Source organism: Azolla caroliniana, unplaced genomic scaffold (assembly GCF_043228905.1).
Source record: "Azolla caroliniana isolate FFs.n. ecotype wild unplaced genomic scaffold, voAzoCaro1.0.p SCAF_4, whole genome shotgun sequence".
In the NCBI taxonomy this organism is placed as follows: Eukaryota; Viridiplantae; Streptophyta; class Polypodiopsida; order Salviniales; family Salviniaceae; genus Azolla; species Azolla caroliniana.
In genome coordinates, this window is record NW_028230439.1 from 3,184,478 (window position 1) to 3,212,476 (window position 27,999).

At 40.6% G+C, this 27,999-nt stretch overlaps 3 protein-coding genes and 1 long non-coding RNA gene across 4 annotated transcripts in view; 1 reads left to right on the forward strand and 3 right to left on the reverse strand.

Moving 5' to 3' along the window:
• Positions 1 to 503: 503 nt before the first annotated feature.
• The window catches only part of LOC147864828 (uncharacterized), a 36,304-nt gene continuing 8,808 nt past the window's right edge, over positions 504 to 27,999 (reverse strand). The window contains exon 3 of the long non-coding RNA XR_015529682.1: positions 504 to 670. This is a non-coding gene — a long non-coding RNA (uncharacterized LOC147864828). The remainder of the gene's footprint in view (positions 671 to 27,999) is intronic.
• On the forward strand, positions 18,547 to 19,171 carry LOC147864829 (uncharacterized). Its single transcript, XM_087318583.1, has 4 exons — positions 18,547 to 18,689; positions 18,769 to 18,851; positions 18,931 to 19,015; positions 19,088 to 19,171. The coding sequence occupies exons 1-4, from the start codon at positions 18,642 to 18,644 to the stop codon at positions 19,169 to 19,171; spliced, it is 300 nt and encodes a 99-aa protein (XP_087174709.1). The 5' UTR covers positions 18,547 to 18,641.
• Positions 21,063 to 23,370, reverse strand: LOC147864830 (uncharacterized). Its single transcript, XM_087318584.1, has 9 exons — positions 23,332 to 23,370; positions 23,035 to 23,078; positions 22,886 to 22,950; positions 22,618 to 22,693; positions 22,447 to 22,543; positions 22,022 to 22,124; positions 21,715 to 21,848; positions 21,390 to 21,456; positions 21,063 to 21,222 (listed from the first exon to the last, which is right to left on the reverse strand). The coding sequence occupies exons 1-9, from the start codon at positions 23,368 to 23,370 to the stop codon at positions 21,128 to 21,130; spliced, it is 720 nt and encodes a 239-aa protein (XP_087174710.1). The 3' UTR covers positions 21,063 to 21,127.
• Positions 25,698 to 27,481, reverse strand: LOC147864831 (ribosomal protein-like protein). Its single transcript, XM_087317846.1, has 2 exons — positions 26,920 to 27,481; positions 25,698 to 26,055 (listed from the first exon to the last, which is right to left on the reverse strand). Exons 1-2 carry the CDS (start codon positions 27,459 to 27,461, stop codon positions 26,049 to 26,051), a joined length of 549 nt encoding a protein of 182 aa, XP_087173972.1. The 5' UTR covers positions 27,462 to 27,481; the 3' UTR covers positions 25,698 to 26,048.

The window sequence follows — 27,999 nt, forward strand, 5'->3', positions numbered from 1 at the left end:
TAGAGCACGAAGAAATCTAAGGTTGAGAGCCTAGATTGAAATCCATGTTCATCTAGAGCAAAATCGTCGAAGGGAAAATATGCAACAAACGATACCACGAAGCAAACTACATTGTGTATGACTTGAAGCTAGGGAGATGGATTGAGGTTATAACTTCTTTATTCAACAATACAAATTATTAACACCACGTTGCCACCTTCAAGGATAGAGAACCAAATGTTCCATGATCATTTATAGTAAACTCTCACACAAATGAGCCTCGTAGGTCTTGGTGACAAATAATCTTATAAGCCCGAATGACAACTAGTTATGGTAATTGATATTAAGAGAAGTAAAAACGTCCTTTCCTCATGGAATGATGTTCAAAAACTTAGGAACAACATAAAAGCAAGCTCTTGAACTCAAGATGGATGTTAGATATTGCAACCACCATCATTGCTCAAGTATTCTATTAGTGGTACATGAGATACATGATCAAACCTCACATAATCCACGTGCAATAGGTATATACTCGAACCAAAAGCAATCAAGAAACACAGACAGAAGAAAAACCCAACAAAAGAAGAAAGCAACGAAATTTTTTAGGGTTTTTGTGTTTGCCTGTCTCTTTCTTTCTCTTTTTTAATCATGATTCATCATCATTATCATCGCCTTCTTCTTCTCTTCTGAGGTCGATCATCATCACCAAGACCACCACCGCCATCATCAATGTCAACAGTTTAGGGTTTCTCAATTGCTTCCAGTTATTGTTTCTCCTTTCATCCATTTTAATCCTAGGAATGAGAAGAAGAAGAAGAAAAAAACTTCTTGTAATTTCACCTGTTGGCCTCTAGTTCATGTTTCTTGTTACCCGGCCGACAAAGACCAGGGTGTGAAAAGGGGAATTGTTATTTGGGAATCTATTGAAATTACTAGTCTTAATATATAGATTAATATATGAGAAGATGTGGACGGACGGACCAGAATCGGTATGCCGATCCGGATCCGAACCGATCCCGAATAGGTGTCGGTTGACACCGTTTTGTACTTCGCACCAGTGACCTATATAAAGGCCCGGTTACAATGTAGTCATTAACGGAGAGTAATATAAACCTTTTGTTTAATCATTGAGCATTGTTCACCGTTTTGTGCTTATTGTATATCTTACGCGTGTTAATGACATATTGCTAAGTAATCGATTAAGGTCTAATTAAGCGTTGTGTCGTAAGTTATCTCGTCGTAACACCCTTTGGTGAAGTGTCTTAAGTGGACACCCTGTGTTAGGCTATTGTCCGGCCCTAAGGATTAATACAGTTTTTGGCGACCACGATTCCAACATAATCGCAGTGAACAACGGCTGGAATGGATGACTAGGCCAACAGACGACCCGGTTACGAAGAGAGCACGAAGACTTGCTGAACGGCAAAGGCGGCGAGAGGCTTTCCAACAAGCAGCGGAAGAAATCCGATCGGATCGATCATTTTCCAAAGTGATCCGAAAAGTGGCAGAGGAGTCGCTCCGTCTGCAACAAAACGCCTACCCGAACGAAGGAAGTAGCTTAAGCAGTCTCCGAGAAGCGAAATCCCTTCTCCAGGCCTTGGCCAGAAGAGATGACGAATCTGAAGCATTTTCGGCGCTGGAATCGGATTCGGAAGGGGGTTACAGCGCGGACACGAACTATCGCAGCAATAACGACACCCCAGGAAAACCGGAGGACGAGGAGTCGGATACATTACCGACACCAGAACCAGAATTGTCAGACCGGGAACCTCCAGCACTAGACGTGGAGCAACCTCCAGAGACGGAAGAGGACAAAGAAAGACCTCTGACTCGGACAGAGGACCGACAAAGACCTCAGACTCCGACAGAGGACCAACAACGACCTCCGACGCCGACGGAAGAGCAGGAAAGACCACCGACACCGCCAGCCTGTGCACCGACACCGGTTGACGACATGTCATTCCAATACCCCAAGTATAGGGATGACCCAGACGCGGAGGCTCATGTTCACGCTTTTCAACAAACATGGGAGTCGAACCATGTGTCACAATGGTTAACCGTAACCGAAGAGGAACGATCTAAGATAGTCGAATTCAGCGTGACATTGGAAGGACCGGCCGCCAAATGGCACCGGACGCAGGACCCTAGCACCATCACCACCTTTGCGGACCTGAAAGCTAAATTCTTGCACTTCTTTCAAAAGGAGGTGGACCAGAGAGAAATGGTGGGCCTATTTTATACCATCTACAGTTTGTCATCCGGTTTCAACGGATGCACAGTCAGCTTACGCGAACACCTCTGGAGGAAGAAACACGGGCTATATTCTTAGCTGCGCTCCAGGAACCTCTACGTACGGTATGCACGGTCATCGACTTTCGCACAAGTACCGTCGACCAGGTCATCGACCGGGTTAGAGAAATGGAGAAAACAAGCTCTTGGCTAACAATGGGAGCACTCCAACGAGCGTTACCAACCGATGAGGATCTCCGGTTTCGACAGGCCATTCAATGCACAACATGCCTAAATGCCGGACACTCAGCACTAGAATGCACCATGCGGTCGCAATGTCTACTGTGCCATTCCAAGAACCACACAATGGAGCAGTGCGAGTACAATTTGTTGAATCGCCAAGACCACCGGTTCGGCAAATCGAACCATGGAGTACCAAGGAGGAGGAAGAAGAACGTTGGAGGCGAGAAGAGTGATACCGACCGGCACAAGATGTCCGGTACAGGGACACCTATGACTGGTATGATAGATATGATCGGTACCAGGATTATAATGGACGGTATGAAAGATACAATCGGAACCAATCCCCCGGTTACAACCAAGGACGGGAAGCCTACGGGAGACATGATGACCAACCCCGTCAAGAGTATCGGAACAAAAAGAAACGCCATTTCAAGAAAAGGGGTTACCTACAGGAACCGGAGAAGGCCGCCTCAAGCAGCCAACCGAATCAAAGCCCCACCGTTACCACAAGTCCTCCACCGGGGGCAAGAAACAACGCCGAATCTAGCACTACCTGGAAAGCATATTGCTACTATTGCCGACAAGAAGGACATTATAGTAATCAATGCTCGGCAAAGAGCTATGATAAACGGCCGACGGTGAACATGGTAGTCGGCGAAGTCGCAGACCTACACCAGGTAACCACAAGATCGAAGGGTAAGGCGACGGAATGGGAGGCGCAAGAGGCCATCCGCAAGCAAGCAACGGAATGGGTAAAAAAGGCGAATGCGCGAAACATGGTAGATCTTGCGTAGCAAAAGGAAAATACCGAAGAGCTCGTTGGCGGCAGTCAGCCCGAAAATGCGAGATGGTAGTCATTGCAGGAATGCCAAATCACGCTGCCATTAGGACGGCTCTTGCAGCTAGTGCCTAGATTCACAAAAGGACTCAAGACAGGCATGACGGCAGGAGAAACACCACCGGCTCCAACATTCTTCTCAAATTCGGAGGAGGGACCAACAGTAGTAGACACAAACAGTCCGGCAATCACAGCCATCGTGAAGGAGTTACTCGGAACAGTAATAGATGGAGGATCCGGTGTCAATGTGATTAGCCTCTGAACGTGCAAAACCTTGGGAATCCAAGAGTGGGAACCATGCCTGTTCTGGCTGCGGATGGTGGATACAAGCTCAGTGCGACCGACCGGCTTGATACGAGATTTGAAAGTAACGATCGGCGGCCACACATTTCGCATTTCGGAAGTAGTGCTACAACTACAGGCACAAGGAGCTTATCCACTATTGTTGGGGCGACCGTGGTTGAAAACGACGCACATTAAACAAAATTGGAGGAAGAATATAATCACCTTTCGGCAGGGAAAAGCAAAAGTACGGGTACCGACACAACCACGGACGGGTACTGGGAAGGAATTGACACCCCTATATGCCGAATGCGTCAATATGCTGGATGGATTAGCAGGCGAAGAGGTAGATCAATACTTGCAGGATAATCCGAAGATCGTACCTCTGTTTGAAATCGACGTAGCCGAAGCCGTATCACCATACATACTGCCACCAGACGGAGCCGAAGCCGTATCACCATACATACTGCCACCAGACGGAGCCGACGAGGAACCAAATAAAGAAGTGATCTGGGAGCTACGGTAAGCACAGGAGGCGCTGGAAAGAGAAATGGCTGTATCGCAACGGGTTAAAGCATCCCAACTAAAGGAGGTAAATCTAGGAACTACGGAACAGGCGAGACCGGTGCACATCGCCAAGAAAATGACTCCGGAGAACAAAACGGCGATGATTACACTTGTCAAAGAATATCGGGACATGTTTGCCTGGTCTTACGAGGATATGCGAGGGCTCGATCCTCAGCTATATCGGCATTAGATACATTTGAGCAAAGACACCAAACTGGTAGCACAACGGCGGTACCGGATGAATCCAAATTACGCCGCCAAAGTCAAGGAGGAAATCGACAAGTTGTTGAGGGTTGGCTTTATCCGCCTAGTAAAGAAATCTATATGGTTGAGCCTAATAGTAGTCGTACCAAAGAAAAATGGCAAAATTAGAGTTTGTGTCGACTACCGTAAGCTTAATGCAGCGACGGTAACAGATGCATTCCCACTCCCATTTACGGATGGAGTTTTGGACGCAATCGCCGGCCATGAGGTATACAGTTTCTTAAACGGATTCAATGGATACAACCAAATCCGGATGCACCTCGATGACCAAGAGAAAACGACTTTCGTTACCGAATGGGGAGTGTTTGTTGCCGTAGTAATGATGTTCGGACTAAAAACAGAGGATCATCATGGAAATATTCGAAGAATTCATACCGGCATTCATGCAAGTGTTTCTGGATGACTTCGCCGTCTATAGCCGGAAAGGAGATCACTTTCAGCACCTCCGACTGTGTCTAGAGAAATGTCGGGCTTACCGCCTAAGCTTGAATCCGACAAAATGTGTATTCGGAGTGTCAAGCGAGGCGCTATTAGGACACATTGTGAGCAAGGAAGGAATTGTCGTGAACCCGGACAAAGTAAAAGCAATCTTGGAGGCACCGGCACCACCAACGACCAAAGCATTAAGCCATTTCTTAAGCCAAATCCTGTGGCATAGCCGAATGCTCCGATATCTAGCGGACCTAACTACACCACTACATGCTGCGGCACACCGAACACCGTTCCAGTGGACGGACAACGAAGACAAGGCGTACAGGGCACTCAAAATACTATTGTCGCAAGCGCCGGTAGTGCAACCCCCGGATTGGGCTAAGGAGTTTCATGTGTTCATGGATGCGTCCGACATTGCAATCGGAAGTGCGCTGATGCAACTTACGGAGCCAAGGTGGTACCGACCTGTATATTACGCAAGCCAAACGAAATTATTCCACCACGAAAAGGGAAGCTTTGGGCATGATCTACATCGTGACAAAATTCAGACAAAATTCAGACACGTAGATCATTCGGCACTCCTCTATTTAGTTTCCAAAGCGTCACTAATCGGTTAGTTGGCACGGTGGACGTTGCTGTTACAGGAATTTGAGTTCGAAATATTCCACCGACCCGACATACAACACGTAGTAGCAGACTATTTGAGGCTTAGTCGGTAAACCCTACATTTTTCTAGGTAGAGTTGGAGGTGCTGAAGGTGATCCCCTTCCTGGCTAGGTCACCAGATACCAAAGCATTCGGCTATGTCACCAAATTTGTCCTAAGAACCGGCTTAGTGCCTTTGCCGTTGCCGTTGTCGTGGATTTCTTTTACTTTGTCCGGATCCACTGCGATACCGTCCTTGCTGACTATGTGGCCTAGTAACGCTCCGCTTGTTACTCCGAACACGCATTTTGCCGGGTTCAAGTTTAGTCAATAAACCCTACATTTTTCTAGGCATAGTCGGAGGTGCTAAAGGTGATCCCCTTCTTGGCTATAAACAACGAAGTCATCCAAAAACACCTGCATGAATGTCGGAATGAATTCCCCGAAAATTTCCATGATGATCTGTTGGAAGGTTGCCGGTGCCGTTTTCAGTCTGAACATCATCACTACGGCAACAAAGACTCCCCATTCGGTGACAAAAGCGGTTTTCTCTTGGTCGGCGGTGTGCATCCGGATCTGATTATAGCCGTTGAAACCATCCAGAAAATTGTACACCTTATGACCGACGACCGCATCCAAGACTCCATCCGTGAGTGGAAGTGGGAAGACATCCGTTACTATAGCCGCATTCAATTTTCGGTAGTCGACGCACACTCTGATCTTACCGTTCTTTTTGGGTACTACAACTATTGGGCTGAGCCATGTGGCTTTCTTTACCGGTCGGATGAAGCCCACTCTCAGCAACTTGTCGATTTCTTCTTTGACCTTTGCTGCGTAATTCGGGTTCATCCGGTAACGTCGTTGTGCTACCGGTTTGGAATCTTTGCTCAGATGTATCTGGTGTTGATATAACTGAGGATCGAGTCCCGACATGTCTTCGTAGGACCAGGCGAACACATCGCAAAATTCTTTTAGGAGTGTGATCATTGCCGTTTTGTTCTCCGAAGTCATTTCCTTGGCGATGTGCACCGGTCTTATGTCCTCTATGGTACCTAGGTTTAGCTCTTCTAGTTGGGATGCTTTCACGCGCTGTGATACTGCCATTTCTTTTTCCAGTGCCTCCAGTGCTTGCCGTAATTCCCGGATTGCCTCTTTATCCAGTTCCTCGTCGGTCCCGTCCGGTTGCAATACGTACGGTGATACTACTTCGGCTACATCAATCTCGAACAGGGGTACGATCTTCGAATTTTCCTGTAAGTATTGATCGACCTCTTCGTCCGCCAATCCTTCCAGCATGTTAACACATTCCGCATATAGCGGCGTTGATTCCTTACCGGTATCGGATCGTGGTTGAGTCGGTACTCGTACTTTCGCTTTTCCACGCCGAAACGTAATTATGTTCTTCCTCCAGTTTGGCTTTATGTGTGCCGTTTTTAACCAGGGCCGTCCCAACAATAGTGGGTAAGCTCCCTAAGCTTGTAGCTGGAGAACTACTGCGGAAATGTGAAATGTGTGTGGTCACTTCCAGATCGCGTATTAATCCAGTCGGCCGTACTGAGCTAGTGTTCGTCATCCGAAGCCAAAACGGACACGGTTCCCAGTCCTGGATTCCTAGCGTGGTACACGTTCGGAGGCTAATCACGTTCATGTCAGGTAGCTCTTTTCCCTTCACGATGGTTGTGATTGCTGGACTGCTTGTGTCCACCACTGCCGGTCCTTCCTCCGGATTTGAAAAGAATGTCAGAGCCGGTGGTGTGGCAACTGTCGACCTTCCGGTCTTCAGTCCTTCTGTGAACCGTGGTACCAGTTGCAATAGCCGGCCTAACGACAACGTGATTTGGCATTCTTGTAACGCTTGCCATGTTGGGTTTTCGGGTTGCCCCAGGCCGACGAGTTCTTTGGCATTCTCCTTTTGTTGTTCGAGCTCTGCCACATTTCGCTCATTTGCCTTCTTCACCCATTCGATTGCCTGCTTCCGGATGGCTTCTTGAGTTTCCGACTCCGTGGCTTTGCCTTTTGATCTTGTAGTGACTTGTTGTAGGTCCGCGACTTCCCGTCTACCATGTTCACCGTTGGTCGCTTGTTGTAGCTCTTCGCCGAACATTGATTACTATAATGGCCCTCTTGCCGGCAATAATAGGAGTACGGCTTCCGAGTGTTGCTGGATTCGGCGTGTGTGCTTGGTGGCGGACCAGGGGCAAGTGCTTGGTTTTGGTCCGGTTGGCTACTCGGAGCGCCCTTTTCCGATTCTCGTGGATGACCCCCTTTTTGTCGAAATGACGTTTCTTATTGAAATTCTTTTTGGTGCGGTATCCTTGTCGAGGCTGGTTGTCATCCTTGCCATAGTCGTCCCGTCGATGGTTGTAACCAAGGCAGTGATCCCGGTTATATCTTTCATACCGTCCATTATAGTCCTGGTACCTGTCTTGTCTATCATATCGGTCATACGCGTCTCTTCGATCGTTATACCGAACATCTTGTGCCGGCCGGTAGAGCTCCTCTTGCCGCCAACGTTCTTCTTCTTTCTCCCAGTTGCTCCATGGTTGAATTTGCCGGACCGGTGGTGCTTGTCGTTCCATTGTGTGACTTCTAGAGTGGCAGAGCAAGCATTGGGAACGCATGGTGCATTCCAACGCTGAATGTCCAGCATTCAGGCATATCGTACATTGAACTGCTTGTCGGAAACGGAGGTCCTCTTCCGTCGGTAGTGTACGTTGCAGTGCGCCCATGGTTAGCCATGAACTCAAGTTTTCCATTTCCCGAACTCGGTCAATCACTTGATCTATGCTACTGGTGCGGAAATCGATGACGATGCACACCATCTGTAAGGGTTCCCGGAGTGCTGCTAAGAATATGGCCTTTGTTTCTTCCTCCGGTGGTGTCTGGCTGAGCTGACTGTGTATCCGCTAGAACCGGATGACAAACTGTTGGATGTTCTCCGTTGGTTCCTGCTGGATACTGTAAAATAACCCGACCATTTCCCGCTGGTCCATCTCCTTGTGGAAGAAATGCAAGAATTTTGTCTTTAATGTTTCAAACGTGGGGATGGTGCTGGGATCCTGTGTTCAGTGCCATCTGGCAGCCGGTCCCTCCAAGGTCATGCCGAACTCTGCCCCGTTTTGAGCGTTCCTCTTCAGCTGCATTTAAGCATTGGGACACATGGTTCACTTCCCAGGTTTACTGAAACGCATGGACGTGGGCTTCCGCGTCCGGATCATCCCGGTATCTGGGATATTGGAACGGCATATTGTCGTCCGGTGTCGGTACACGGGCTGGTGGTGTCAGTGGTTGTTACTCCTCTGGTGGTGTCGGAGGTTTTCCCCGGTCTTCTGTCGCCGTCAGAGGTCTTTCCCGCTCCTCTTGTGGTGTCGGAGGCTTCTCCTCCTCGACTTCCGATGTTGAAGGTCTCTCGTCATCGACTTATGGTTCCAGAGTGTGATCAACTTCTGGTACCGGAGTTTCCAACCTTGGACTAGTGTCGGCAAAGTATCTGACTCCTCGTCCTCTAGTCCGCCTGGGGTGTCGTTATTGTTGCGGTAGTTCGTCTGCGCGCTGTATTCCCCGTCCGAACCTGATTCAAATGCCGAAAATGCTTCGGATTCGCCTTCCCCCGCTGCCAATGCCTGGAGAAGGGATTCTGCTTCCCGGAGGCTGCTTAGGGTGTTTCCTTCGTTCGAGTAAGCGTTTTGTGGTAGCCGAAGTGATTCCTTGGCAACTCTCCGGATCACTTTCGAAAATGAGCAATCTGCTCTAATTTCTTCTGCTGCTTGCTAGAAAGCCTCTCGCTTCCTCAGCCGTTTAGCATGTCGCCTTGCTCGCTCCGTAACCGGGTCGTTCGTTGGTCGCGTCATCCATTCACACTGTTGTTCGCTATGATTGTGCAAGAATCGTGGTCGCCAAAAACTGTGTTAATCCTTAGGGTCGAACAATGGCCTAACACAGGGTGTCTCCGGAAGACACTTTACCAAAAGGTGTTACGGCGAGATAACTTAAGGCACAACGATTACTTCGACTTAATTAGCTACTTAGCAATAAGGCATACACTTAATACACGCGTAAGATATAACAATTAATTAAGAACGGTAATCAATACGTGAAGATAAAACAAGAAGCTTATATTAATTCTCCGTTTAAGTTATACATTGTAACTGAGCCCTTTATATAGGTCACCGGTGTTGCGTACAAAACGGTGCCAACCGGCAGCTATTCGGAATCGGTCCGGATCCGGATCGGCATACCGATTCCGATCCGTCCGTTCACTACATAATTATAATCTAATCTACTTAATTAAATATATTCCGAATAACCATCCCTTTCACATTTTGATCTCTGCTCCTTTGCTGGCCGGGTAACATAAAGATTAATAAAAAAAGCTATCAACAAAAGCCTACAAAAAGAAAAGAGAGGGGAATTCATTTGCTCTATTCCCACAAAAGTGAGCACCAAGGCAATCAAGAAACACAAGGGAAAAGAAAACGCCACGGGGAACAACAAATTGGGGTTTGTTCTCATGTCTGTCTTCTTTTTCTTTTTTAATCATCGTCATCTTGGTCGTTTTCTTCTTCTGCTGCTGCTTTTGCTGCTTTTCTTCATCATCATTATTATCGTCAATGTCATTATGAAGGAGATAATAGCTCCTTCTTGCAGGATGGTTAAAGTGTTGCTTTATTGAATAGCATCAATCTCACATCCCATCCACGAGTACCACCTATTCGCCAATGGGACATTAATACCAAATTATTTAAGCTTTGCACCATTTATAAACATTCTCCCCTTGTATGTAGAAGTAAAACAATATCTCGGCTGCATTGCCTTTATTGCCATCAATTTTGTTTTGTCCACACTTATAGTTAATGCATTGATTTGACAGAAAATGTCCAATGCATATCATCTAAAGTACATGAGCATAAAATAATCAACTTACTTCCATAATAACTCTTACTGTAATAAAATGATTGATAGTTGAAATTTTGGTCTAATGCATGTGTGACCAAGTGCTTGTTTGTAATGATGTTCAGCCATGTGCTAATATTTCGTTCCACGATAAAAAGTGACTAAAGAATCTTGTTATCAGTACATGTAAGATTCTCAAGTCAAATATATGTAATTTCTGTCATTGAAAGATCTCTAGCATAGATCGATCCAGAATGGAGAGGGCTCTGAAGCAAGAGAAGCAATTGTGATGACAGGATATAATGGCCTTTACAATATACAGAAAAGCATATCCTAACAAGATAAACAATCGCAATGAAAACTGTTGTAACATAAGCTAAAATAACAGCAAAAGTAGTGACAGGATTCTTAAGATTTCGATGACACATACTTAAAACACTTCACAAAGCGCTGTTTAGCAGTGCAAGTAAACTCTGTTCGAGAAGAAAGCTTCCTGATAATCATTCTAAAACTTCCAAGAATCGTGGCATTTATGTAAAAAAAATGATATCGATGAATAAGCTAGAGAAAGAATAAAAGTAACACCGACCAAAGGGATATTCTTCAGCTGTGTAACAATAAGATCTGATCCAAGATGAAAGAAAGTTTCTTTGATGATCTGTACGTGTATATAATCTGTCTATTAAAAATGATAGGTATGTAGTATAGACAGCACCTTCTCCCCCTCTCCCTGGAGATTTATTGGAACATATCCAACAATCATCTTGGCAAGTACGACGAACAGATAAAGAGAAACAAGAGGGGCAAAAATCAAACCTCTTCAGTAGAGACAGTTATTTGTAGTTAGTTTTCGCCTCGTCTTCCTGCCTGATGAATCGGACCATCTGCTGGACCTGTTTGGACACATCCAAATCATTCATGGCGTCGATAATCTCTGCACTGCAACCACGAATTAGTGAGGACAAACCGAGGGGATATATATATATAAAGCGATAGCTAAATATCTATGGTTATAGCCAAGGCCAAGGCCATAGCCATTGCCATAGTCATGTATCTGCAGATATAGCCACAGGACGTACACTGCATATCTAAGGAGTCTGGTTTTCGTTGAAGAATGAATGAATGTGCAGGATTTCTTCTTCTTCCTTCCTGTGTAATAATAATGTACAGAAGATAGTATGTAATAACGAAGTCGTAACTACGTATATACACATACATATATGCATTATCAAATAGAGTGGTGTTTCTTCGTTGTCCCACCACCACCATATAAAAGACTTGGAGATGGACACTCCCGCTCGGAAAGAGAGTTGGATGATTCCAATGGCCGCGATTGTCGGATCACATGGAAGGGTTCATGAGTCTCGCGCTATATATTTGTGTATGTTTGTCTTGGTCTACAAATCTACAAACCAATCTTTCTTCTCTTGTATATGTGTTTGTGCATATTCCATGCGTGCTAGGGTCATGACCTTGCACACCAATTCTAACGATTTGTTTCCGTGGTTTGGAAACCGGTCATACTAAGGCATGTTACAAACCCATAAGGAGTTGTCATATGAGGCAATGCATGAACCTAAGGTGTTTAGCTATGCAACAGGTATTGGATACCCCCTTCATTATAACAAGTCGTTGACATTTCCAAGACTCGAGTGTTGAGGCAAAGCCCTTGGTCTTTAGATCCATTTTCATCACAACTCCAATTGGTTTTTGTGGTTAAGCACCCTAAATCCATTTTTTCCCCTTAATCTTCTCATTCAATTGTTTGTCATTAGTATTTTGTAGCATTATCATTGCTTTGACATTCTCTTGTTGTGAGGCAAGATTAGGGCATATGCCGTCATGTATGCATATGCATGTTTTTACTCAATTGCAACGCTCCACTTTCAATCACATTCTAGTTTTGCTTTCCACATATTTTCAACTCTAACCTATCTTCCCTTGCACATTTCTCATTCCATCATGATGCGTTCTCAATTGCAATGTAGGTAAAAATTAATCAAGTCATCGATCAACTCCACATGCACAACATGTAAATGGTATGTGTTAGTTCTGTTAGTTCAATTTTTCATATTTGACCTATCGTAGAGCACAAAGAAATATAAGGTCGAGGGAATGTTTGAAGACCCAAAGAACCCATTACGGCAAGCCCCAAAGCACAAGATGGATAAATTATTCTAGTTTGAAACATGAATTAAGGGCATGGGTATTAGTAGTAGCCAGTATTATTGATAAGTTTGAGTACAAGCACATTATTATAAAAGGGTGTAGTGTTTTACTCATTTATAGTAAGCTCACACACAAACGAGCGTTGTAGGTCTTGGCAAAAAACAATCTTGTAAGACCTAATTTTATAAATAGGTATGGTAATTGATACTAATAGAAGTAAAAATGCCCTTTCCTCATAGAAGGATGTTCAAAAACTTAGAAACACAATAAAAGCAAGCTCTTGAACACAAGATGGACGATAGATATTACAACCACAATCATTGTTTAACTATTCTATTAGTGGTAAATGTGATACATAATCAAACCTCACAAAATCCACAAGTAATAGGTAGATACTCATAATCCTTGCATACCTACATGAAAGAAGGCGAAGTAATGATTTCAAAATTGTTTGCCTCATGAGTGGATGGAGTCAACACAATGGTTAAAAAGGGAAAATGTAGACATCATGCTTAATCTATCCTGATAATCAATGGCTGAGATGGTTAAACCAAGATATATTCCTCACATATAAACAATGTATTTCCAAATGTGATTGTAACCCGAAACACATAATCTTAAATGATGGTTTAGTTCAGACTCTTAAAACAAATTTCAGTATACTTCTACAGAACAAAGCACAACACCACTTTGCCTCCATTACAGTAGTGGACGCATTGAATATTGACATGAATGGCAAAACAGAATGCGTTAAAGAACCATTCAGTTCAATTACCAGAATTTTCTTGTTCTACTTCCATGCAACTCTAGAAGTGAAACTTACCGACTTTTTCGTGTTTTATTCCAAGGCAACACCAGAAATGAAATATGAACCATTTGAATGAAGCACAATTGATTCGGATAAGTAAGTAATATTGAAACAAAACAGAAACGCGAAGCAGCAATGAATGATGAAGTTTCATTGTTGACAGTGTGTTCATAAAATTCAACTTTCCATTCCAGTGGGAGGAACCAAGCCATCGCCATCGCCATCGCCATCGCCATCGCCATCTGTCTACGAGTACACAGGTTGTTAGAATAATAATATAAGAATATTTTATAATTAAGATATTATTGGAAAAAAATATACACAAAATTTTGATTCTTCTTTCTATATATGTATATAATATAACATTACACAGCCTTAACCGGTTTGGCTTTTTTAAGCCTTAACCGATTTGGCCCGACCTGGTTAGGTTTTCGCTTGAGCCTTACCAAACCATATAAGAAATGGTTTAACAACTTGGTTTAAGCTTAAACCAAGCTGTTGCCGGCTACTAAAAACATAGAAACAAACAATGTTCCCTTTACCTATGCCAACCAACTTTAAGCTGGTTTTGTCGCTCAGGTCGACCCAACAAATGCATTGCGTTGCATTATAATACCAACTCAATATGGCCATCGCAACAACTACTTTAACACTCTGGCACCTCCTTTGGTCAAGGACATCGAACACATGAAGAACCACAAATTCAAGCCGTGATTCATGTTTCATCCACATCACCTCCTTCTCTTGTTTTTGCTTGCCCAATTGTGTGCATTGTTCTTGGAAAAAGGCAGTCACACTTGATGCCATCATGATTGTTATGATTTGACTTATTATGTTGAGGTTCCATGGAGTTTGCTAAAAAAGTCTTTTATAGAACTCACCACTCTAACATGTGTCAAACCATTTTAACATCTTCCTAGATACATGAGAAAGGTACATATTCACAATTGTACGAATACATTTTATAACTTCAATACATATACATGAAATGGGCATAACTGTAACTTCCATTAGATGGAGCCATTATTTTGGGCTTTATCCATAATCAGTTATACAACTTTAAGACATACTTGAAATGGCTAGAATTGTGACTTCCAATACATAAACTTACCTCTCGGTTTGCAAGTCATCCATTCAATCAATTGGGCATTTATAACATTCACTCCTTGATAGATACTCCAAATGTCAAGAAACAATCATACTTTTTGTTTTTGTTTAAGAATCATGCCAATCAATTCAGACCATTGTTTCCCATCAAGTTTGTGTGAAAAGTATGCCACTCAATCAAATTTTATAAGGAAAAAAATAGTCGCCATTTTGTGAAAGATTTAGACAAGTATTGTTAACACTACACATACGATGGATTGATTGCATTCGACATGTGTGCTCATGCATCATTATTCTCCTTTTGTAAATCATTGTTACATACAATGGATTCATTCAAGAGGCATTGTGAACACTATGACTCGGCTCACACATAAACCTAGCCATTAAACCAATTTAAAACAGTGTGGCAGTTTAGCAGCGTATTTCAGCTACGTTCAAACTTGAGCTTCCCAAGTGTTGATCGTGAATAAGTACACATAGACATTGTACATGCCTACTTATTCATGACATTTTAATATATTTTCATCCCTTCGAATGACTACAAAAACATGTTTGTGTTGATCCCGGAAAGTTAAAGAGGCAACACTTGTAGAGCTGGACATGCTTAAAACTGCCATAACCTATTTTAGGCTTGAGACTCAAACACAACTGGTCATATCTTGTATATGCACATGATTTACCTGATATATCCATCTTAATAAATACCCACTTAAACTCAATAAAAAACTTTCACATAATTAAAAGCATCATCCTTGACCACGCATATATAACTTAGAAAGAAAGAAAGAAAGAAAGAAGAAAGAAAGATCTATTAACGTCTTCTTAGGAATATGGTTAGACAGGAAAATACTAGGTTATATTCTCACTTATGGACTTCATTAGGAGAAGGTACTGAAAGTGTAATGATATTATTTATAGGAGAAAGATCATCTTTGAACTTCGCATCAGGATTCAGCAAGTGCCAAGAGCATTAACTAAATATGATTTGTAGCATAATTACAAAGCTTGCATAACAACTTGGATACAAATATTTATTTGTTTCAAGTCCAAAAAATGTCAATCAAGAAACAAAATATTGTTCGCCCACACAAACAAAAAAACTCATTGGCTTTAAGAAATGTCAATCCATTGAATTTGTTTGCACTCCAGGAAATCTCACACATGTGCTTCCAATAAGACGTATTCTTATCTGAAAATGGATAAGCCAATATTATAAAATTGTCTCGTCACTGTTTATTACGCTGAAAGACAATATACAAACACATTTTTTCATGTTAAACAGATTAATATACCCCAGTAGGGTTTTGCTTGAAAACCACACCTAATCTCACATCCAATGTATTTTCACAAACAATGTGGCCATCCTTGGATACCAATACAACTCCTCCATTAATTTCATAAATTAATATCCCATGAAACAAACCAATTCAGATATTGTCGACAGAAAAAACATTGAAAACCAAGCTCGTTTGTGTGTGAGAGCTTATGGTAAATGAGAAAAACACTACACCCTTTTATAATCATGTGCTTGTACTCAAACCCATCGATAATAATGGCTACAACTAATACCCATGCCCTTAATTCATGTTTCAAACTAGAATAATTTATCCATCTTGTGCTTTGGGGCTTGCCTTAATGGGTTCTTTGGGTCTTCAAACATTCCATCAACCTTATATTTCTTTGTGCTCTAAGATAGGTCAAATATTTCACATTGAACTAATACATACCATTTGCATGTTGTGCATGTGGAGTTGATAGATGACTTGATATTTTTTACCTACATTGCAATTGAGAGGGCATCATGATGGAACGAGAAATGTGGAGGGGAAGATAGGTTAGAGTTGAAAATATGGGGAAAGCAAAGCTAGAATTTGATTGAAAGTAGAGCATTGCAATTGAGTAAAATCATGCATATGCATACATGACGAGTCTCTTGGCATATGCCCCAATCTTGCCTCACAACAAGAGAATGTCAAAACAATGGTAATGCTACAAATACTAAACAAACAATTAAATGAGAAGATTAAGGGGGGGAAAACCGAGGGCTTTGCCTGAACAATCGAGTGTTGGAAATGTCAACGAGTTGTTATAATGAAGGGGGTATCCAATACCTGTTGCATAGCTAAACACCTTAGGTTCCTACATTGCCTCATATGACAACTCCTTATGGGTTTGTAGCATTCCCGTGAGCCTTTGGATGGACATCCCACGGAAGCATTTATGGCTACCCAACCAATTGTACCTAATGATATCGACTTCAACCCTTGTATTATTATAGCCAACACTGTAGTTCTATTCATGGTTATAGAGGCTACATAACTAGTTCATCTCATTCAATTTGTGCACCGACTCCCAAAATCTCAAGCTGATTTTTCTGTTGGCAGTGCTCGTTGATAACCTTAGTATTGTTGGATGCTGTTACTTTGAGCCCACCATACCTAGCGGGTAGGAATTGTGAATGGCTTGGATCGACTCAAGCCTAAATCAAGCCATTAAACTATTGTCCACACTTTCTAAAATAAAACCGTAAAAGGCCCCTTAATTTAATCACTTTTTTCATTAAGAATTCATGTGTTAATCCATCCCATGCATGACTCTTGTCATTAGTAAGACGACATGACAAGTTCCACCCCATCCTCTAAATATTAGCATCTAATTATTGTGCCTCATCATGCGATACATGGTTTTTCACTCCATTAAAAAATACATATGTATCCCTTTTAACATTAACACACTTACACATCCAACAATTGTGATAATATTCTTTGCCTTTCTTCACAATTTCTTGAGGATCGGAAAACATGATACCATTTTGCTCTAACCTTACCACATTATGTCATGCATGTGATTCATGAAGATGATGAAAAAACTTATGTGATTGACAATTAGCATCCTCCACATCTTGTCTTAGATGATGTCATTGACAATTGTTTACCCTAAGATCATGCATCGCAAAAATTAATATCTCTTGATATCCCATCAATTCTACATCTGTCGGCCAATAAGTTAACAATGAGTTGCATTTATCAAGCAAATTAACTAGGAGACTTAATTTTTTTCTCCTTTTAAAAACATGGTGAACTCTATAATACCTAGTTAATTTCATTCTCTCTCTCTCTCTCTCTCTCTCTCTCTCTCTCTCTCTCCATCGCCACTCCTCTTTCCCGTGAAAACAAAGGGCTCTAGAAAACACGAGGGGCAGTTTAGTAAATTGCCCATCAAACACTTTGGTCTTTATTTCCAACAGAATCACCCTTGATGGGACCCTCTTCTTGGAAACAAAGCTTTTTGTGTTCTGAAGCAAAGCCAATTGTCAAACATGAGCCATCACCACAGAAATCAAGAAACGGTTTTATTCTCTTTGTGATGACTCAATCGTGTGCAAAGAAAAGTAATCGAAGATTGTAAAATACGGTTTTATCCTGTATATTGATGTGAACGCACGATTGAATGCGATAATGAATGTCAAAATTGTGGTAATGAAGTTGATTTTCAGACATTGTTTTAGATGTTTTCTTTATCAAGCACCATGCATGAATTTTTTTGATGACCATTCAAAATTAACTCTACCTTTTATGATAAGTGTTAGTTGCATCTTCCTGACGCTGATGTAATGTGAGTGATGATCAGATAGTGTATATAATGTTCGATACTCTATTGATGTGATGTTGGATTATTTGATATAGTATAATATCAATCGTCATCACGATGTTAACCTTCAGATGTTGTTTTCTTTTCCAAGAATGATGCGTGAACTTTTTAGTGGTGATTAGAAAGAATTCATGCTATTTGCATCTTGCTTATGATTGTCTTCACAATATGATATGGTTCTTCTCGATTCTGTACGTGTGATTTTTTGCATCAGAAATTTGTTCTTATCACTGCCAAAATTTGCAGAATTCATCCTAAGCATATACAAAATTGATATCTTTACCATTATTAATCTAAAAATTTTGGGTTGTAGGAAGTAAGGTGATATCATGGCGTCTCATGTTTAGTACAATAATGTTTTTCATAACCATGGCTCTTCTTGCAGATTCTTAAACCTACTGTTGCTTACAATTTCTGGGTAGTTGATTAAAAGGTCTTCGAAAAACATATAGATAGGGTATCAATATCATGGTACTCATGTCTACATGCTTATATCCAAGATTTAGTTTATAAATACCATCAAAGGACAATAAGATGCCAGGAGAAATTATTACGATCCAATGTGGGCAGTGTGGAAATCAGGTAAATTAACAAACATTCTACCTATCACTATCCTTTATTGGCTCTAGATGAAAGTATTATTTTTATTTGATCTTTGTAGGTAGGTTATAGATTTTGGGATCTTGGCGCGCAAGAACATGCAACCTTCAACCCATCACGAACATTTGATCTACCCATGAGCAAGTCCTCATTTCTACTACCTACTCACCATTTTTTAATTGATTCTTTTGGTGCCATAGAAATCTTTTTTGTTTTTCTTCAGTTTCTTTAGAAATGTGGACATCTGGTATATGCTTCCACTTGAGCTTCCAATCCGTGATGGAAAATCTGCTATTCAGTTTCTGGAGGTATGTATTTTCAAGTACCTTTTTTTCTCATAACTACTGTATTTTTGTTTTAATCCTCTACATGATATCCAGGGTTTGTCTTTCATGAAGCCTCCCTTCTCCCAAGAAAGTAGACAACTCAACCAACTTTTAACCTTATTTATACATATTAAGTGACTTGGAAGCATATAATCCTAGGATAGAATATTTAAAGGACCCTCCTAGGTAGCCGTGGGCTACCCTCAAAAGTCAATGGCTACCAAATCCATTGTCATAACTAGGTAATTTACTACTAGATAGCCAACTCTAGTTAGGTTTTCCATGCCAAAACATTGCCAAAATGCCACTAGAATTTGGAACTAATACCACTGTTCTATTTAGCCTCTCATTAAGAACCAATTAAACATGGCTTACTCTTTAGTAGAAAACCTGATTTTGGACAACATATGCTAACAAAATAACTTGACTTGCACATAGAAGCATTTGAGCCCAAGACCTTGACATGCAAAAACATCATAAATCAAGCATAGGTCAGCCCAAGATATGAAAAATTGAACTCAATACCTTCCCACTTATGTCTAATACTCCACCCAACATGATGATGAACTCATAACTAAAAGGAAGAATTAATCTTAGGAATATGTTTAATCGGCACATATGATGAACTCACAACTCCCTTAACACATGTTTAATCGGCATTAAGCACTAAAATATAAATGATGCTAGATTTGTTTTCATTCTTGTGGGAACAAATTCTCATATGTGTTTGGATGAAAAATGTTTGGATGTCTCTTTGAAACAAAACATATTTTACATGAAGTGAAAATCTACCGTCAATTTCATGAAGAAGAGCTTTCCAAAATGTAATTTAATCGATATTCTTAGTTCTTCTTTTAATGCTCCAAAAGCTAGAGAAATATATTATATTCAATGAATATTTGAAATTTGTCCTTATATTATGGATATTGCGAGGGAGGTGCTTAATGGCTTTGAAAATATCAAGGCATGTGTAGGCAACTTGGCTGAGCTAGTTGGGCTAGATCGCCAGAAACATTTGAATAGCACATGAATGAACAACATATGCAAACAAAACTCTTGATTTCATATGGTTTGATGATCTATATGATGCAACTATATATTGCAATAGCTTGTGTCAATAAACATCATGATTATTGAGGTAAGCACACGATTCTCTAGACATAGATTGTGAATGAGATATAAGAGTGTCACTAAGTAGATAAAACCCCTCGCAACACATAAAATAGTACGTGAAAGTGATATTACTCATTTGAGGCCAATAATAATAAAAACATTCGAAACTCACCATATTATGTTTGTTGTAAGGTCATTCAATAAAAATGTTTTCTTTGTTCAATAAAATTGCTTTGTTCTTGGTAAAATAGCACTCTAAAAGGGAAAAATCTAAGGCATGCCTTTTTTCCTTTTATATTATACGTGGTTGGTGGAAATCGATCAAGTTTACTTCTATAGATACCAATAACATGTTGCATGCTCTCCGAAGGGCAAACACTAACATGAAATAAGCACATTATCCCTTTTGAAATATTTGTGAATGAAACTTTAGACTTGACGAAAGTGATGGATGAGTGTTCAAGTGCATATTTTAACACTTTATGGTATCACATGCACACTTGTTCGTGCAACATGGACTCGAGTCAACTAACGTTGGATTCACACGTGGAAGCAAATAATTTGAGAAGAAAATGTGACAATGGTATCACAAAACCATTGTTGTTGGATGCTTGAAACCATTCTGATTTTGACTACATGTGAGACTGTATCCACACTTTTAAGTTGTAAGCAAATAACTTCAGAATAGCGGTCCCTTTGGGTCCACAAAATTAATGCCTACCCAACACCTTTGTAGATTTTATAAAATATGACCACATAGAAAGTTTCCAACTATGCAATTGGGTAACCACAATGTTGGCAAATTAACCCATCAATGGAGCAACGTGTGGATACTAATATATGCTTTTACCACATCATTGCCAACACTTTCTTTGACCCATATCAAGAGATGAATGTGAATCAACCCTAAGGATGATTGAAAGAAAAAGAAACATATTAATGAAATGTGAGTTTGTAGAACTCTTTAACAAGAGACACATTTTAAGGCCCTTTGCTAAAATAGCATATCCTATATAGTACTCCCACAACCATCGATAATATATCCAAAACAACAAGGATATAACCCATGTGCTTTACTGTTGAGCTATGTAAAAGAAAAATTTTAGAAAATATAACAGATTGACCTTTGGTTAAATAGTATGTACTAACCACTCTGAAACAGCTAAATCATATGATGCTACATGTTTAATAGCTTTCCATGCGAGACGTTTTCTGAATTTTTCTTCTTCAACATCCCCCTTACCTTGCAGGTGTTCTATGAGGACAGGATAATCTTGTGGATCAACTACCACAAGTACATCAGCATAACTCTGAAAAGCCAACAAAAGGCCATCTCTTAGGAGCTTATTCTATACATAGAGCTTATTAAGGAGATCAACATTATGGTAGGAGCAAGAATCATTAAAACCTCTTCATGTATTCTAAAAGGAAGGCTTAGATGAAAATGCAGCAAAACAAGTCAAATAAGAATATTCAGAGAGATGTTACAATGACATAAACGAATGATCAGTTTTGAACTTAGATTTGCGCATACAACTGCATTTATAAAAGGGGTAACAGTGGAGTACTTTTATAGCTGCACGTATCATTGCTGGTCCACCAAAATCAATATTCTCCACAGCATCCTCAAAAGACAGTATGGTTGACGCAGTGACAGTTTCATAAAATGGATAGAGATTCACCACCACAATGTCAATTGCACCTAGTTAAGGATGAGGGAAAAAGAGATGAAAATTAATTATAGATGGGAACTTTACACTCAACATTGTCCTCATTGCTAAAAGGATATATATTAAATCTCTGCTGGCATTTCCTAACAGAATTATACCTTGAGATGATTTAAAACTGGACTTGGTTATGCTGATTCAGACTCACCTATATTCCATTGCTTTAAAACATCCATATGTGCATCAATGCCTCGTCTTGCAAGGATGCCTCCATGAACATTAGGATGCAATGTTTTCACATGACCATTCAGCTGATAATATAAGTTGCAAATAAGAGTGGTTACCTCATATAGTAGGTTTACAAATTTAAAACAATGTGATTCATCTGTGTTTCTTGAAATGAGAACCAACAGATAGCATTGTAATAGAAATGGTATAGATATGAAAATACTAAGAATGAAACAACATTACCTAGCAGTTAATGTAGTCAGTACTGTAAATACCGCAGTAAGCACATATTATTACGGTTACCTAATACCATACAATGAGGTACTCGGTGTGCTAGATTCCTAATTTCTTATAAAGTGCCTAATACACACCCAATTATAATCTTTTACTTCTTTTCTTACACACCATGTCAAGACATGCCGTAAGCTTCTCAACTTTCTTCACAGAAATGCCAACTTCTTCTAGAGTCACTGCTGTACCTCCAGTGGACACGGTGGTATAACTGTAAAAATTGGTCTACATTAGTAGGAAAATTCTTGGGGTTTTCTATGTTTCAAATGTCCATCCTTGGCTTACTCTAGCTCAATCAAACTCCTTCCCAGAAATTCAATATTAGCTTTGTCTAACAGCGAAATCAGTGCTACCTTTGATCCTGTTACAAAAAGGACAGGGTTTAGAGTGTAGGTAGCATGCCATTACACAGAGATAAAAGAAGCTACAATGTTAATGATGCTTTGAACATCACCACCGGGTTTAATACGGTTTCGGAAGAAAGCAACTAGGAGAGATAGCAGAAAACGAAAGAAAATGAAGTAAACGTCGATTATTAATAGAGAATAGATACCTGGAAGAGACGAATTCTCCCGTTGCAAAGGAGGGGTTTGTCCGTGATCTAAGTAGGGCAGAATGCTTTATTACTCATACATTGACCATACATCTTCTCTTTTATGTCTAGCTGATTTTCTTTTCGCTCATATTCCTGTCTTATCTTGCGTTTCTCTGCCTACACAATCTGCAGCTTTCTCAATGTTGAACTCCTGCCACATAAGTAAAATACGGCAAATCAGTGACTTTACCATATACACACAAGCATCAGAACCTCAACTTCTCCCCCCTTTCCCTGGAGAAGTATCGTACCATATCCACCAGTATCATCTTGGCAAGTACGACGAACAAACAGATAAAGAGAAACAGGAGGAGCAAAAATCAAAACTCTGCAGCAGAGACCGCTATCTTGTTAGCTTTCTCCTCGGCTTCCAGCCTTATGAATCTCGATCATTTCTGCTGGACCTGCTTGGACATATCCACATCATTCATGGCATCGATCATTTCTGCAAACGGTGGTGAGATATATAAAGCGATAGCTAAATATCTATGGTTATAGCCAAGGCCATAGCCATTGCCATGGTCATCATGTATCCGTAGATACAACCATTAACACATACACTGCAGATTTAAGGGGTCTGATCTAATAATAGAATGCGCAGAATTTCTTCTTCTTCTTCTTCCTGAGTAATAATAATGTACAGAATCTCGTAGTACATAATATACTCGAATGCATTGGCAAACATTCCTTTCTTACGAATGAAAAAGAATGCGTAGTTATCAAAACATTCTCTCTCTTTTTCACACTCTTTACCTTAATTTTCATAACTTAAGAACAAACTCGTGCCAGTATTAGAACTTAGAAGTTTAAAACGACATACATATATATGTACATATGTATTATCAAATGGAGTGGTGTTCCTTCATTGTCCCACCACCACCATAAAAAAGACTTGGAGATGGACACTGCCGCTCGGAAAGAGAGTTGGATGATTCCAATGGCCGCGATTGTCAGATCACATGGAAGGGTTCATGAGTCTCGCGCTATATATTTGTATATGTTGTCTCGGTCTACAATCTACAAACCCATCTTTCTCTCGCTTGTACATGTGTGTGCATATTCCATGCATACTTGATCATGAGGCAATGCCACAAGCATGACCTTGCAAACCAATTCTAACGGTTAATTTCCATGGTTTGGAAACCGGTCATCCTACGGCATGCGACAAACCTGTAAGGAGTTGTCATATGAGGCAAAGTAGGAACCTAAGGTGTTTAGCTATGCAACCGGTATTGAATACCCCCATCATTATAACAACTCGTTAATGTTTCCAAGACTTGATTGTTGAGGCTAAGCCCGCTGTCTTCAAATCCATTCTCATCACGACTCGAAGGTATAAAATGATGGCCATATTCGATGGTATGGAACACCAATTGGTTTTTGTGGTTAAGCACCCTAAACCCGTTTTTCCACCTTAATCTTCTCATTTAATTGTTTGTCATTAGTATTTTGTAGCATTACCATTGCTTCCACATTCTCTTGTTGTGACACAAGGTTAGGGCATATGCCAAGAGACCCGTCATGTATTCATATGCATGTTATTTTTACCTCAATTGCAATGCTCCCCTTTCAATGACATTCAAGTTTAAATGCTTTCCCCATATTTTCAACTTTAACTTATCCTACCCTACACATTTCTCTTTCCATCATGATGTGCTCTAAATTGCAATGTAGGTAAAAAATATCAAGTCATCTATCAACTCCACATTCACAACATGCAAATGGTATGTGTTAATTCAATATCTCATATATGACCTATCTTAGAGCACGAAGAAACATAAGGTTGAGGGCCTAGATGGAAATCCATGTTCATCTAGATAAAAATCATCGGACTTCAAATATGCAGCAAATGATACTATGAATCAAACTACATTGTGTTTGACTTGAAGCTTGGGAGATGAATTGAGGTTATAACTTGTTTATACCATAATACAAATTATTAACAACACATTGCCACCGTCAAGCATAGAGAACCAAATGTTCCATGATCAACTTTTTTTGGAGACTACAATCATGATTATGGGAACCATTCGAATGATTGGATTCGTAGATAGAGTCAAAATGTTCTCAACTATATTACCTCATTTTGTAGAAAGAGAATGTTTGAAGACCCAAAGAACCCATTAAGGCAAGCCCCAAAGCACAAGATGGATAAATTATTCTAGTTTGAAACAAGAATTAGGAGCACGGGTATTAGTAGAAGCCATTATTATTATTATTGATGGGTTTGAGTACAAGCACATGATTATAAAAGCGTGTACTGTTTTACTCATTTATAGTAACGTAAGCTCACACACAAACGACAAACAATCTTGTAAGCCCTAATGACATAACTAATTATGTTAATTGATACTCAGAGAAGTAAAAATCAATCAAACCTCGCATAACCCACCTGCACTAGGTAGATACTCATAATCTTTGCATTCCTAGATGAAAGAAGGTGAAGTTGTGTTCTCATGAATGGATGGATGTATTGAATTCAACACAATGGTTAAAAGGAGAAAATGCTTAATCTATCCCGATAAAGAGTGGGGGAGATAGTTAAACCAAGATATATTCCTCACATCTAAACATCGTACGCCCAAATGTGATAGTAGCCCAAAAAACTCTCTCCAGAACAATGCACCAACACCACTTTGTCTCCATTACAGTAGTGGATGCATGGAATGGTGATCTGAAGAGCAAAACAGAATGCGTTAAAGAATCATTCAGTTCATTTACCAAATTTCTCTAGTTTTACTCCCATGCAACACCAGAAGTGAAATACGAATCATTTGAATGGAGCATAATTGATTCGGATAAATATGTATGATTGAAGCAAAAAAACACAAAGCTGCAATGAATGATGAAGTGCCATTGTTGATAGTGCGTTCATAAAATTCAACTTTCCAATCCAGAAGCCAAAATCATTGTCGTATAGGCCATGTTAAACCATATAACATCAGAAACACTAGCCAATGTGGCCATGATACTCAGGTAAGATATGGTACTGCATAAAAAATGTGGAGTAACCAGAAACCATTCTGAACGGTGGAGCACAAGACCTCTCAAAGCTGCCTTCTTCTTTTTCTTCTTTTTCTTCTTGGTCTTCTACTGATATCCATACACATGCAGGTTTTTGTCAAGACCTGCCAAATAAAGGGAGCAAACATGTATTGAGATTAATGAACATACAATTTCGTAACTCAAAACAGAACCAGAAATTTTAGGGTTTTGCTATGGCATCTCAAAACACTATAACCCCCAAAAAGCAACAACATCAGATATTTAAGCCTAAACTCCAACACCTCTTCTCAGTGCACACCATGTTCAAGACTCTATTTTCACTTCCATAAAGCCTAAATCCCAACATCTGCATCTCTCTCGTAATCCCAAAACCCCAACATAAGGACATTCAAGGCATGTGCAAAGATATAACAAAACCCTAAAATATTCCAAATTTTGATGTGAGTGCATTCTGGTATAAACCCTAAATTGCAGTAAATATAAGATACATCAATTCATGTACTCTAAGTTTTCTAAGGTTGATCAGGACTATGGCATTGTATAAACCCTATAATGTAAATGTCAGTGCATGAGGATGTTGAAGACGATGGCCAGAATCAGAACCCTAAACTCTCAACTCTTACCGCAGAAGGATGCAATAAGAACTAAAACACACTTGAACCTGAAACATATACACTCATACGGATTTGTGCATAAACATCAGTCTTCAGGAAAGCACGGAAGAAGTGAGAGAATTCCAAAACCCAAATTCTAATTTTTATAACTCTAAATCATAACACCTAAACTGGAAAAACCACACCCTAGATCTTAAGGACTAAATCCTAAACCATGGGCAAAGATTTACACCCAAAATCCTTAACTTAAACACTAAACCCCAGCCAAGCATTAGGAAACTCAAAACCCTGCCACACCCCCCACACACCACTAGCAAACTCACTCGAATAGGAAGCGAAATCATCATGCAGATTTGGATTGGCCTTGCTTACTTATGAAAGCTCTTCGATATGTCACCATAGACTCTGGCAACAGCAGTCAAAACAGCAGGAGTCGCAGCGGCAGCAGTCCGCAGAAAAGCCCCAGCAGCCACTCCTGAGAGGAAGACCTGTGGAACCTCGGGTTTCGAATCAAGTTTCGCTTCGATGAGGTGGATGCGGTGTGCGGCCACATCCATCTGCGCAGCCGTGCTGCGAAAGGATTTCTCCAGAGACATGAGGCGCTGCATTGGGTACAGAGAGCGATGGAGGGCCGCCTGCAATTCCTCTATGACCTTTTCGCTGGCTTGCTCCTTCTCCATACCTAGGGCAACGTATCTATCGATAAGCTCTGAAGGTTTAGGGAAAGAAGGTGGATGTGCAGAAGAGGATGAAGAAGAAGAAGAAGAAGAAGAAGAAGAAGAAGAGGGAGAGTTGCTCTTGGAGCTGTTGTTCTTGTTGTCTTTTCCATAGCTGCCAGGGGAAGGAAGCTCTGGCAAGGCCATGGAGGAGGAGGAGGAGCCCTGTTTAAGCTTCTGCTTCTCCTTTACACTCATTCTTTCCTCTTCTTTCCTCTTCATGAGAAGAAGAGATGATGAGGTTCATGATTTATATATGTATCTATATAGACTATAAGGAGTAAAGATAAACCCATGGGTATTAACTGAACCAGGTTTCTCGGTTTGGGTTTGGTTTTGGGTTTGAACTTTTCTTCTGGTTACTTCCCTCAGGTTTTAGGGTTTAGGGTTTGATAATGAGGGGTTCAGTCATTATTAACCTTCGTATTCTCGCAGATTTCGATTTATATATTCTCAATGACAAGTGACCACATGGGTTTGGCCCTTGGGTTTGAACTTTTTGTCCCATCCCTCAGGTTTTAGGGTTTAGGGGTTGATAATGAGGGGTTCAATCATTATTAACCTTTGTATTCTCGCAGATTTTGATTTATATATTCTCAATGACAAGTGTCCACATGGGGTTGGGTTTGAACTTTTTGTCCCATCCCTCACGTTTTAGGGTTTAGGGTTTGATAATAAGGGTTCAATCATTACTAACCTTCGTATTCTCAAAGATTTCGATTTATATATTCTCAAT

Excerpts from the sequence above, each read along its gene's own strand:
- LOC147864829 (XM_087318583.1), top strand. The coding sequence starts at position 18,642 with ATGCCAGGAGAAATTATTACGATCCAATGTGGGCAGTGTGGAAATCAG. Across the intron at positions 18,690-18,768 it reads GTGGGCAGTGTGGAAATCAG|GTAGGTTATAGATTTTGGGA; the intron begins GTAAATTAACAA and ends TGATCTTTGTAG. Across the intron at positions 19,016-19,087 it reads CTGCTATTCAGTTTCTGGAG|GGTTTGTCTTTCATGAAGCC; the intron begins GTATGTATTTTC and ends CATGATATCCAG.
- LOC147864830 (XM_087318584.1), bottom strand. The coding sequence starts at position 23,370 with ATGATCGATGCCATGAATGATGTGGATATGTCCAAGCAG. Across the intron at positions 21,849-22,021 it reads TTTAAAGCAATGGAATATAG|GTGCAATTGACATTGTGGTG; the intron begins GTGAGTCTGAAT and ends ATCCTTAACTAG. Across the intron at positions 21,457-21,714 it reads TGATACGTGCAGCTATAAAA|AGTTATGCTGATGTACTTGT; the intron begins GTACTCCACTGT and ends TTGGCTTTTCAG.
- LOC147864831 (XM_087317846.1), bottom strand. The coding sequence starts at position 27,461 with ATGAGTGTAAAGGAGAAGCAGAAGCTTAAACAGGGCTCCTCCTCCTCC.